The sequence below is a fragment of the Vanacampus margaritifer genome, chromosome 19 (assembly GCF_051991255.1).
Source record: "Vanacampus margaritifer isolate UIUO_Vmar chromosome 19, RoL_Vmar_1.0, whole genome shotgun sequence".
Classification (NCBI taxonomy): domain Eukaryota; kingdom Metazoa; phylum Chordata; class Actinopteri; order Syngnathiformes; family Syngnathidae; genus Vanacampus; species Vanacampus margaritifer.
The window spans coordinates 6,685,807-6,699,627 of NC_135450.1; the positions used below are offsets into that span (position 1 = coordinate 6,685,807).

At 40.5% G+C, this 13,821-nt stretch overlaps 1 protein-coding gene across 27 annotated transcripts in view; it reads right to left on the reverse strand.

The window, feature by feature from the left end:
- nrxn3b (neurexin 3b) overlaps positions 1-13,821 on the reverse strand; it is a 275,664-nt gene that overhangs the window by 104,409 nt on the left and 157,434 nt on the right. Inside the window, exon 1 of one of the 27 annotated variants that reach the window (XM_077552598.1) lies at positions 4,990-5,557. The exons of the other annotated variants lie outside the window; for them this stretch is intronic. Coding sequence (XP_077408724.1) covers positions 4,990-5,239 — 250 coding nt within the window. The 5' untranslated portion in view covers positions 5,240-5,557. Of the gene's footprint in view, positions 1-4,989; positions 5,558-13,821 lie in introns of those variants that run through there. 27 annotated transcript variants of the gene reach the window in all.

A 13,821-nucleotide genomic window follows, 5' to 3' on the forward strand; every position in this document is an offset into this window, starting at 1 on the left:
AGGAGAAATAACAATAAACCTTCGACATCTGTCCAAGGGAGCACATTGTTTCATTTGTCACACATACTGTACATGTCAAGACGAGGGAAATGACTTAGATACACTCACATCTGAGGAAAGACTCTCATGGCTTTGCCACTAACACAGCCTGCTAAGCCTCAGGGGAAGATAAAACTGGCAAATTATTGTCGATGACGATGCTGTCAATAGCCCTTCACGTAGAATCAAGAATCAATTAGTGAGGTGCTCATTACTGCAGTCACGCTACTGGAGAGTGATGGGAGAGTGAAGGAGGTGCGACCCTGCTGTCTGTAAATCATTCCGCCGCTGTCCTCAAGGTCAGAGCGTTCAGAGCAAATGTGGCTAATAATGTCCCTGTGGCTTCAATAAAGCAGATTGACTCAGTCACATGACGACAGATGGCTTTGAATAACAAAAATGAGAGGTCTGAGGTCCTGCCACCTGTTGTGATGGAGACAATAATGAGCTGAGACTGAAGTCACTCAAAGGCCGCAGGGGCCAACCGTTAGTCCACCTCATGATGTCACTGTGGATGCCATCAAACACGATCCATGACTCCTTCCTGTCTAATCTTAAGAGGTTTTGCTGCAGTCTTTATAATGCCAAAGCAAAACAAGAGTGACTAATTGACCATGGAGTCAACGCTTAAATTATTCTTCTGTTGGATGAGTAAGGGCGGACGTAAGAATGGAAGAAATAGAAATGACTAAGAAATAAAATAACACATGTTGAAAGAAATTTAAAATAGTATTGCTTCGTCTTTGGCTTAGTTTGGGGTGATTCATTTTCATCAAAGAAGCAGTTATAGGATTACAGCTCTTTTATGATAATGAACATATTTTTGGGGATGACTCGACCTCGACTTCGAAAAGTCTTGGTCTTGTCTCGGTCTCCAAAAGTCTCGGTCTTGTCTCGGTATCCAAAAGTCTTGGTCTTGTCTCGGTATCCAAAAGTCTTGGTCTTGTCTCGGTCACAACCTCCAGAAGTCTTGGTCTTGTCTCGGTATCCAAAGGTCTTGGCCTTGTTTCGGTCTCGGCCTCCAAAAGTCTCTGACTTGTCTCGGTCTCCAAAATATTGGTCTTGTCTTGGTCACAACCTCCAAAAGTCTTGGTCTAGCTTTCTTTTGTTGTTCGGTCATGGCCCCCAAAAGTCTTGGCCTTGTCTTGGGCTTGACCTCCAAAAGTCTTGGTCTTGTCTCGGTCACGACTTCCAGAAGTCTTGGTCTTGTCTCGGTATCCAAATGTCTTGGCCTTGTTTCGGTCTCGGCCTCCAAAAGTCTCTGACTTGTCTCGGTCTCCAAAATATTGGTCTTGTCTTGGCCACGACCTCCAAAAGTCTTGGTCTAGCTTTCTTTTGTTGTTCGGTCATGGCCCCCAAAAGTCTTGGATTTGTCTTGGGCTTGACCTCCAAAAGTCTTGGTCTTGTCTCAGTATCCAAAAGTCTTGGTCTTGTCTCGGTCACGACCTCCAGAAGTCTTGGTCTTGTCTCGGTATCCAAAGGTCTTGGCCTTGTTTCGGTCTCGGCCTCCAAAAGTCTCTGACTTGTCTCGGTCTCCAAAATATTGGTCTTGTCTTGGTCACGACCTCCAAAAGTCTTGGTCTAGCTTTCTTTTGTTGTTCGGTCATGGCCCCCAAAAGTCTTGGACTTGTCTTGGGCTTGACCTCCAAAAGTAATGGTCTTGTCTCTGTCTCAAACTCCAAAAGTATTGGTCTTGTCTTTGGCCCTCGACTCGACCTCTGAAAGTCTTGGTCTTGTCTTGGTATCTAAAGGTCTTGGCCTTGTTTCGGTCTCGGCCTCCAAAAGTCTCTGACTTGTCTTGGTCTACAAAATATTGGTCTTGCCTTGTCTTGTCTTGGTTACCACCTCCAAAAGTCTTGGTCTAGCTTTCTTTGTTGTTTGATCATGGCCCCCTAAAGTCTTGGACTTGTCTTGGGCTTGACCTCCAAAAGTCTTGGTCTTGTCCAGACCTTCAAAAGTATTGGTCTTGTCTCTGTCTCAAACTCCAAAAGTCTTGGTCTTGTCTCTGTCCCTCGACCTCTGAAAGTCTTGATCTTGTCTCGGTCTGCATACTCTCGAGTATTGATGTCTTTGTGTGTGTCAAATGGTGTGATGTTGACAACGGCACTAACAAGTTGAGACCATAAATCTGATATGTAATAATCCACTATTTGCTTCAAAAAGATTTAAACACTGGTCATGAATGTACATACAATGCCAAATTTACCGTCAGTGAATTACAAGCTATTATGTTGCAATGAGACTATTGTCCTGTGTGAGGTGTAATGTGCAAATTAATGAATATGAAATGTTGTTGAAGCAGCATGCTCAGTGATAATACTACGACAGGGAGAAATCCTGTATCTCAATATACTGCACGGGGAAGGAAAATAGCAAATCGGGGTGGGAATCAGCTAAACATTAAGGTAATGCACTCACCTCCTCCCAATTCTCTATGACAGCTTGACAAATTGTACTGCATTTACGCTTGGAAAGCGACCCCCCCAACCACCCACCCACACACACACACACACACACACACACACACACACACACACGCACACACACACACACACACTCTGGCAGGGTAAAAAGAGTTCAGAGAATAAGGTAAAAAGCTTAAACAGCAATATAATTAAGACACCAAAACAGCTCTTCATATTGATTTGGTGTCTTTGCAGTCAAACGAGCGTGAAGAGGTCATGTAAGGAGGTGCACAAGGCAGAGGAAAGCAATGTTGCACATTTAAAATCAAAAAAGCCTTTAGATGAGTCCATCTCAAGCGTGCTGTGTAATAAACCTCGATGGACTTGCACTTTACTATTGTGGATTGCAACACAAGGCCAAACATAACTCCTGCTTCAGTGGAATAAATCATATAACGTCCTACAAGTATGAAATGCGGTTTGCAGTACACAGCACCTACACAAATACATTCTACAAGTCTGTTGAATTCATTGTTCATAGCTGCTGGGACAACTCATAGCCTTGCAGTGAACTCCCATATGAAACCTCTATGAACTCATGAGAACATTGAGGGGAAAGTACTGCAATTTGTAGTCATTCCACTTGCACACTGAGGAAAAATTAATTATTGTTTTTGCCCTTTTCATACTCCTGGGCAAATACAGTTATGTTATGAGTTAGCATATTTCAGTCAGAAATGGATTACAATAGCCAGACAAGGGCACTGTTAAATTGGGAATACTTGCATAGAGATGAAGTCATCAGTACGGTAAAAAGGCAAAGAGATCAGACCATATTATATACTTTCATAAGTAAGCATAATTCCAAAGCCATGCCCAAATAATAACATGAGAAACTGTCACCATGAAGAGCAGGCTACTTTGTACCATCTGTTACTTGATATTTACCATTTGCCTAAAGCGGCTTGAAATTGTTCACATATACTATACATGAACTCCTCTGCTTAACGTTGTCCTATTAGAGTGCATCATTCCTTGTCACTACATTTAATTAACACAAAGTGTGTGTGTGTCTGAATCAACATGCACTGGCTCTCACCAAGGTAAAAATGCACATTAATAGGTGAATAAGGAAGAATTAGGAAAAAACGAGAGGTGCAATCTGTTACTGTACTGCTGACATGTAGATAAAAGAAACACACTATTTTATATTTTCTCTGCCTTAATTTGGTGCTCTATGGATGCAAATTTCAACCACAAACCATCTTAATCTAATATAAAGCTAGCAATCCATCAAAAAGTGGCAACAGACCTTATACTTGATATAGTAAGTCGTTAAAATTGTTCAGACAAGCTGCTATTTCATCGAAGATCATGATATTGGCCACTGCGCATTAGTAATGCAGATCCTCTCCTCAGCCTTTTCTCAGCCTGTCAGGCTCATCTGCTCCAATCGTGTTCAAATGTCTGAAAATGAAACCCTTGAAGTGTAAAAAAAAAAAAAATAGTCCAAGAGAGATCTGGTTCAAATGTACTGTTCCAACATATTGACCTCCCCCCAATCAAAGACTGATTGATGTAGTGTGATATAAAATGTGAGAGCAGATTATCAAATAATAATTCAAAAGGTGCCGTCAAATTAGTCTTTAATATTTTTGTATCTGTCTGTAAAATGTCATTCAATACATGTATAATGCACATAGGGAAACTGAACATAGGTAGTGGCCTGATACAGCGGCAAACTGGCCCTGGGTCATCGGACCACAGCTAGTCGAACAGTGAGACAACTTATTTTTCAACAGATGTGTTAACCACTATACCAGTGTTGCCATTTACGAACCAATACAAAACAAAATAATAATAATCGTGCAAGCACATTTTTTTGCTAATATTGACCAAAAAAATGCTCATCGTCAGTATGGTAGAATATGATAAATATTTGCCTTTGGTATATATACTGTATATAGCAATGGATCCTTTAGGAGGTATAACAAAACACATTGATTCCTAATTATAGCTTGGTGTTGCTCAACACAATGAAAAGCAAATACATTGCTCGGATAATGAACACTTCCCCAACTGCCTTTGTAGAAGCTTATGTTGCAAGCAGTTCACATTTCATACCAACAAAACCAAAGTCGATAATGAAATGGAAATCAATGTCCATGGCCAACCAACACCCTCTTGGAAATGTGCACATCCATAATGGGCATGTAAAAGGTAGTTAAATGTTAGGTTGACCTGATAAATGGTCATCCTGAACTACAACGGCGTGAAGACACTAAAGAGAACCAGGAGGGATCATTTGGCATTGATACTTAAATCTCTGGCTGAGAGATTTACTTGTCAGAGCCTTTCAGAGGCAACAATGCTGTAAGTGGCAAAGGGAAGGGAGAGGAAGTCAATGAAAGGGGACATAATTAAAATAATATTGAAACAGTGGTTGTGAATGGCCTCGGCTCATTGACATCATTTAAAATGATAAACAGTCAAGTTGATGGAAAGCATAAGAAAGGTTAACAATGCGAATGGTGCCAAAACTCACCGTGTCCAACTCGTAGCGAGGCCGGCGAGCGATACATGGACACAGGTTGCTGATGGTACCTGGACCCTTGAGGGCCCTCTGAGTACTCTGACTGGGGGAGGGCAGGGGACTGGGGGGATCCAGGGGTAGGAGACAAGAGATGGAGGTCTGACGACGAGAAGCCAAAAGCTGAGCTGAGCACTGTCCATCCCACTGTCCAAAGCAACATCCAGAACAGGTGGCCCTCCACATCCTTTCCTTTGGGAAGCATGGCTCACACCCTTATCCCTTAACGGCTATTCAAAAGAAGAAAATTGAAAAGGTAGAAACTCCTCTCCAAACACTCCAAAATGAAGACTCCAATTGATGGGAAGCCGAAGATCTTGCTTTCTTAGCTCCGCTTTGATTCAAAATCCAATCTGTCACCATACAGCCTCTGTGCCTATATGAGAGCTGCGCCGCTAGCGGCACCTGGAACGAGTCCCTGCGCTCCCTTCTTCACCTGCAGGCAGAAGTGAGGAGCAGACGAGGAAGGGAGGGGATGGAGCTTTCTGCCAGTCTCGCTTCACCACTGCGCTGCTCCACTCTGTCAAGCCACTGATATCACACTGCGAGACTGGGAGGAGGGAGCGATGCAAGGAGGAAAGGAAAGCGAGAGAGATAGAGAGAGGGAGAAGGGGAGCCCCGCACACTCTGGCACAGGCAAACTGTCAAGATTTCTATCTCTATCGTCTCCACGGCAGAAGGCTGGCTACGGTCTGACTCGTCCAAGTTCAGTTTGGGGAAGTTTGGACTAAATATTTGCTGAATTACTGGACTCCTTTTTCACCTTTTGGTAAGAGATGACAACACCAAGCCAAGATCAGAAACAATGAAGACAGAGCGAGATGTGAGGCGATGATAAAATAGGTGAACCTAAGCGAAGATGATGGGACAGAGAAAGGAAGGAGGCGGCAAGTGGGCCAGCTTATGCAAATCCTACTTGAGGATGAGGGCAAAGCAAGCCATTGGGAAGCCACTGCAGAAGAGCGGGCTACTCTCAGAGGGCTTGCACAGGAGAAGCTCAGAGGTGGAGTGTGAAAAAACAGCTGGGATAAAAAGAACGGGAGGTAAAGACTGAAACCTATAATGTTCCGTGAAGCTGATTTGAAATGCTGCTTGGAGTATAAACAGGATGTCTCCTCACGACAGCATGTGACTAACTTAGGGTTGGCGTGGCTCAGTGGTAGAGTGGTAGGTTCTAGCTCATGCCATTGTGACCATGCCGAAGTATCCTTGAGCAAGATACTGAACCCCCCGGTTGCTCCTGGTGCTGCGTCATCAGTAGGTGAATGAGTAGTCAAATGTAAAGCGCTTTGAAGGCCTTGCAAGGTGGAAAAGCACTATATAAATGAAATACCTTTCGCCATCTATATTTTGATGGAATAAGAGGCCCATTGAAACTAAAGTATCCAAAAAAGAAAACTAAACAAAAGTGACTTGAAAAAAAAGTCTGTGTTGTGCCAATCTTTAAACTTTCAGGAGCCGTTTCTGTGGAGACCAAACCTGACATTGCTGTTTAATCATGTTACTTGTCAAAATTAATTTGGCACAAGCAATCTTCATTTTACTGTGAAACATCCAAACTCAGTCTTGGAAGAACTTTCCATCTCTAACTGAAAACTGATGTAACCATTATACCCGCCATAGCCCTCACAAGAACCCAGACTACGTTTACATGCAGTCAATAATCCTTTGAAAACCTAAACATTGCCAATATTCGGGTTTTAAAAGGCTAAAAGTAAACATGTGCAAAACCCCAAATAAGACCCTTTTGCTATCCCGAATACTTGGTCAAATAAACACGATCGGGTTACCTTCCTTGAACGGAACATTGGTTTGTGTTCTGCGCATGCTCTATCTGCAAGACATCTTGGTCTCATGGGTACAGGAAGTACTTATATGTGCTGCATCGCAATACACAAGCAGAGATAAACAAGCACTTTTGGAGCGAGAAGGAAACAGACTGCTTTATTTGTGTGGTGACAGTGAGTGATGTCAATGTGTTTTATTTACGGTAGAAAGTAAGAAGCAGAAACGACGTCTATTTGTGTCAGGACGTTGTCCGTGCGTCGCCGTTTAAATAATGTTATTCCAATTGCCATGTATACGAAAGTAACTCTGTCCGCTCATGCATGTAAACAGGTAATCACAAATGTTTCCGAAACCGGAATTTGGACCGTAACCCAAATATAGACGGCATGTAAACGTAGCCCTAGTTTTTGGTCGGCTAGATGCAGTTCCAGAGCTAAAGAACCAATTTAAGTACGATCGTGTCAAAAGTGTTTTCATAGTCTTGGGCGCTCGTCTATTTTTTCCACACTCTGAGGTCTGCTATCCGTTAGCAGACGCAAACTGCCGTCCGCTGCAAACACTAATTGCTGAGTGAGGTGGAAGAGGAGATGGCAAAACGCCAGCAGCAATGTGCGTGCACTCGTCCGGCGACATCCAGCCCACTGGTGACTGACAATCTAACCAAAGGTGGGATCGCCATTGGCTCAGCGGTATGCTGGGCGGGATGAGGACAGTCTTGCTGCATGATCAATAAAAGACATTATATTATATATACGTCACTCACCTCGCTAAATAAAGTAGTCGGTTTCCTCTTCGCTCCAGAAATGTGGTTCTTTGCTGCGAGCGTCGTGTTTATTTACACCGGCTTGAGTATTTCCGGTTGGTTACACGCCAGAAGCACGGACTTATATACTTGTATTATAGGCACAAACTGTGGCATTTTGCCGTAGAGACACAAAATAATGTGAAAACGCCACAGAGAAAACAATGTATTCGAGCGAGGCTCCTAGCGAGTGGGACAGAGTTGCCGCATACAAGTTGTTACCTCAGAGACTAAGATTCCTTGCGAATTAAAATAAGCAAAGAAGAAAAGAAGACGAAGAAGAAAATAGAGACAATGCACATAGCGAAAAACAATGTGCCGTTCAATCAAGGGATTCCGAATGCATTTCTGTACACAAGAATTCCGGTTTTAAAAGGGGTAACCCAGGGGTCTTATTCGGGTTTTTAAAATGAGGAATAAGAGCATATTTGGGTTATTGCGCCTATAAATAAAACCTATAATATTGCCACTATTCAGGTTTTAAAAGGGTTATTGCCTGCATGTAAATGTAGTCAATTAGTGGTTAGCTATGCTTCAGCCTGTGGTTGTGTTTTACCCAGAGTTAAGGCACAGCAACAGGGTAAGCTAATGTTAACATGTGTTTTTATTTTGTTGTCTTTTCCGAAAGTATCTGTTCCACTATGATTTGTGATTTGGTTATGTATTACACCACTGCAGTTTACACATTTAGTATTAGCTCTTTTCTACAAACTGACTGAAATAATACAATAGGACTTTAGGATATTGAAACACGCTAATGATTGAGTTGCTATGGTGCAGTGGAAAATGGGCATAAATGACAAGACAGATGCAGTATGGTTTTCATGCCACTGATATGATGATATACATAACTAATGTAATGTCTGCTTGGAGGAGGTAAACCTCAAACCTCAAGCTCTATACAGTGTCTATGCATTTGTCAGCCTGTTCCTTCCCATTATTTATTTCAGAGAGAACTCTTATCGGAGACACCCACAGGCACAGTAATTGTGGTGCTTGTTGGGAATAGAGAACACAGGGATAATGTTTCCTGGGCAAATGAGCGACAGTGGAAAGAAGACATTCTGACGTGCACTGATCCATGTAAGAGAGAGAGAGAAAAAAAGAACAGAATTCATACAACACACTTGCACTACTGCCCAGTGATGTATTACTTTTCTATGGACAATGCAATGGAGGATGACACACACATATAAATACATAAATGCATATATATGGCTGTCAGTTGATTAAATTTGTAATCGTAATTACTCGTAAGGTTTCCATAGCCAACTCGTGTTTAATCGCTAATTAATTGCACATTTTATATCGGTTCTAAAAGGTTTTTTTTATACTCATGTTAATTAACATAAAAGTGGACAAATATGTCTATATGGTTGCATATTTTAGTTCATTTATACAGTACTTTCATAGTATTGGTAATTTATTTGAAATCAAGAAGATATACTAAATATACGGTTATTGAGTCAGATTTGTGTTGAGGTAATTTGTCTGCCACTAAGTGGCATTAGTGTTTCATGTTAGACAATGATAGAAGCTGTACTCATTTTTTTTTTTTTTTTTTTCAAATGATAAGCAAATGGTTTGGGACATGAAGCAACTCCTGCCCATTTAGTTCATTGTAAATTATAACTAGTCCCCAGTTTTCACAAATATGATATATATATATATATATATATATATATACAGTATATATATATATATATATATATAATTTTTTTTAAATCATATCCTTTGTACAACATCGTATGCCTTTATTTTGTTGCATATTGTTATGAGTGATGCAGCTTCACTGCTTTACTGCAAACGTAATACTTTTTTTTTTCATCCTTAACCAAACATAAAAGTTTGTTTTTCCAGAAAATAATCTTGGCGGTGTGGATTCTCTCACTGACTTGGTAATGGAGCGTTGTCAGGATCAGTGCTAATTAGCGCTTTGCACTTGGTGTTGTGTCTGTGTGACAGATTAAGTCTGTTTGGTTTGTCCCACACTGTGGCGAACGAGTGCAAAACATCTTAGTGTCATGGAGTGGGCACACAGTGAAGGATGGATTAAAAACTCTTAATTTAATTAAATGCACAACTTCCGAGTCATCAGTATGAAAAAAATAAACAGCAGAGCATTGCATGCACAAGCTGCAACATAGTCTTTGCTCATATTAGAATTGCCTGCTAAAATGATACAGTAAAAATATTAATGCCAGCCTCAATATTAGGTACGGAAGCGTATTGCATTCACTTGAAAAAAAACAAAAAAACTCATGTTTTTCTGACTAATTTTTTGGGGGGAGTTTTGTTTTTTTGAGTATTTTTTCTTTCATTTTTTGTTTTTCTGAATATTTTTATCTGTTTTGCAGATTTTTTTTTTCTGTCAATTTTTCCCCCCGAAAAACAGGCTGAAAAAAATTATTCAGAAAAACAGAAGGAAAAATTACTCAGAAAAACAGGGGGAAAAAAATATTCCAAAAAACAGGAAAAAGCTGGTGTTCTGTTTTTTTTGGAGTATTTTTTATTTTTTTTACCTCTGAACTTCAAGTGACTTCTTGTAGACTCTCTAATAGCGTAAGCGGACACTTTTCCGCATACATATGCAATAAGATGGTCATGTTTACTTACTGGCTCTCAATAAATGAATGAATGTGTCTAATGTATTTATGTTTGTTCTTTAATCTCTGAGGGAAAACCCTTAAAAAAAATATTCTGAAAAACTGAGGAAAATATATATTTTTTAAACTGAAAATATATATATATATATTCAATAAACCAGAAAAAAAAATACTCAAAAAAACAAAGCTCCCCCAAAAAATTTGTCAAGAAAACAGGACTTTTGACTCCAATACGCTTCCGTAATTAAGTACACCAAAACAGTCTAATGAGATTCAAAGTGTATCACAAGTATTTTGTTTTAAAACACAGTCACAGACATACACAATCACTGTCATTTGCAGTGTAGTGGTGTAGAATTGCTTTACGATACTACCAAGATGCAATTCCAATATTTAGAAATCATATGAGAAGGGCAGAATATTAGACACACAAACTGCCAGCACACAAAAAAAGCAAATATCTATTGGAAACTGGGAATACTGCTTTTAAGACTTTCTTCAGTGTAAGTGTGCACACATCAGTGTATTGGGAGTGTTGCCTTTTCATCTTCAACTCAGCAGTTCTCGCTCAAAACGTGCCTTACAAAATACACCCAGCACAGCGTGAGGACCTAATACAGCGTATGAACCCCTCCATTCCATTGGCATTCAGTGGTTGCTGGATTGTTTATCACAAGGTATTAATACCGGTAATGCCTTTTGCTTTGGGTCGAACCACATCTGCAACACGTGAATGTCATTCCACAAACGCACGCACACATTCATGCGAGACTCTTCCACTGTCCACTAAAGTGCCGTAATCCAATCCGTTGCACTGAACTGCACCCTGACATCCTTAATAATGAATGAATCATAAAAACAAAACTGACATGCTGCAATTGAAACACGGTCCTTTTGTTTGAAAGATTAAACACGCCGCAAATAAAATGAATACATTATAAAAGACGGCAAGAGGACAACATTAGGAGAAGGAAGTGAAGCTAAACGCAAAAGATGAAAACATTACAAATGAATAAGAGGTCAGAGCAGTTACCACAATGAAGGTCACCTCACCACAAGGGAGTATTATGTTTACCGTATAGCCTGACCTTTTAACTAAAGCAAAGAATGTGACTTTACCTCTATTTTTGTTCCCTGGACCCACTAGATATGCCAACCCAAGAATGACTCACATTGGGATCATTTGCCCAAGATAGATGTGTGATAGCTATAGCTATAATTTTGCACATACTTTACTAGAGATGGGCGAGTATCCATACCAGGTATCGGTATCAGTGCCGATACCAGCCTTAATTTAAATCTACTCCCATGCCAATGTTATTATAAAGTCTCTTCTTTACACTAGCAGTCACCCTCAAAACAGCGTCAACTAGTCATGCACTTCCTCGTCCATGCCCTCGTATTACTCAACAGCCGGTCTTGTTCAATGCCATGCGATTAATCCACACGGCAGATTTAGATGCAAAAACCGCGTACGGCATATCAAGTGGTTCGTTACAGCTGCTGCACATGTGCAAACATCTGCACATCGTTGCGTGGACTCCATTTATCTTTGCAACATTAAATCATTTTACTTCTGTGGTGCAATGTGTCTAATTCTGGGGCTAACTAATTAAATGCCGTTCTCTCCCGCCTTTAGAGCGATAATTAAGTAGCAAACCAGAGCTCATCTCATTGCTCTTGTATGTGGAAATAAATAGGTTCTGGAAAAGGATGAGGTCAAATAGGTGCTACCTTGAAAATGTTGTTTGACAAGATATGTACAAATTCAGCTGCTGGTCAAATCTCTGAATTTTATCAGGTTGTCAAAAAGAAATCTATGTAAACAAATGGGTTCATCGTTTGCTTTGGCTATTAGAAACAATATTCAAGATTCCAGTGCAGTGGTGTCAAACGTGTGGCCCGCGGGCCGGACCAGGCCTGCCAAGGGGTTTAAAGGGTTAGTAAAGTAAAGAAAATTAGAAATGTCGGACCGATTAATCAGACAGCCAAAATCAAAACATATACATTTGTAATTTCATAAGCAATCCTCAGATGAGCAATGCAACTTGTACACAGAATTGACTTGGAAGTCATTCTTTTACACACAACCTAAAGTTATGGGTTGTTGAAAAAAATAAAAACATAAACCAACATAAATCAAACACAAAAGTGCTGAATGTAATGTAATGTTTCTGGTTTCGGCCTCAAGTGAGGTAACTCCTGACACTAAATATCATCTCTGCAAAAGTTTGAGAAGCTGGAATACACAACAATTCCAATATTGAAAAGATGTTGGAAGTTGCGTTAACAAAAGCGTTTCAGAATTTTGCTCGCTCTTCTTTTTCCACTCTGATCTGCTGCTTTAAGCTGTTTGTAGAGTTTGTGACATTTTAACAGTGACTCTACCTCACATTTTCCACAGTTAAGTGTTCTCTATAGTGTTAAATGTGTCAATATGTCTACTTTTCTTATTGTCCCAAATAGGATAGGGATAAAAATTCATTATTCCTGACTTGTTGAATATATGAGACCAAATTTGAAATTATATCAATTCTAGCAAATAATAAAATATATTTTTAGTTAACATGATGATTTGCTTTTGTAAAAAAATGTTTGTTGACAAAAAATGAGGGGAAAATGCTGTCAACAAAATCATCACTGCATACAGTATAGTACTACCCCCTAACATTTGTATTTGTACGGATCTTATAAATGTGCTGCACAAATAAAGTAAAAGCCCAATTTTGGTCATCATACCAAAAGCAAATGTGACTACTTCCAGTGGGGTATTTACGGGTGTCGTGTTTACATGGAATTAAGGCAGCTCTCTTTTCTCCTCTGATGGAGCAAAGCAGCTAACATGCAAGAATATGAAAGCCCGTGTCTGTTTAAAAGCCTAAAGCTGTCGTCAGCATGCGCAATGTGGAGAGACATTGGAGCAGATGTTCCTGCTCAGGCTTGATTGCCTTCATCAAGGGCCATCAGGGATTGCACTTAGGCTAACCAGAGCCGGCGAAGAAAAGGAACAACGTCCCCAGTTATTTTAGCCATGCACGGCTACTCCATTAGCTACAGCTGAAATATTGACGGCTCGAAACTCTCATACATAAAGTCGGAGATAGGTTGAATTAGATTTCAGTGTGAAACTGTAAACATAGTCCTCGTCTGAGCTGACCCAACATGGTCATTATTTCGCAATTTATCGAAATGTTACCATACCTTAGGTATGTCATAAGTCAATAACAGTGTGATGTCATCACTGCTTTGCTGAGGCTTCCGTTTGGGAAACAATTGCTCTCCTCTTTGTGAAGCTCGAACTTCTCGTGTTATGTCCTAATTAAGCTGTCGTCTTCACCCCCGTTCTACTTTCATTTCACCTCCAAATGACTCAAAATCTTTCCAGGGCTCTTTACAGCTATAATTACTCCACCTCATATTCATGAGAGCGCCCTGTGTGAAATGTCACTATTTCCCAGCATGCCTGGCGTTGAGCTAAGCCAACTCTAATTGGACCAGCATAGGTAGCCCAAGCAAAGGAGAAGAAAGAAGGCAGCCTGGATCGTGGTCAAAGGGGCCCGTGGTTGAATTTTATCACCTCTTTGCAGAGCC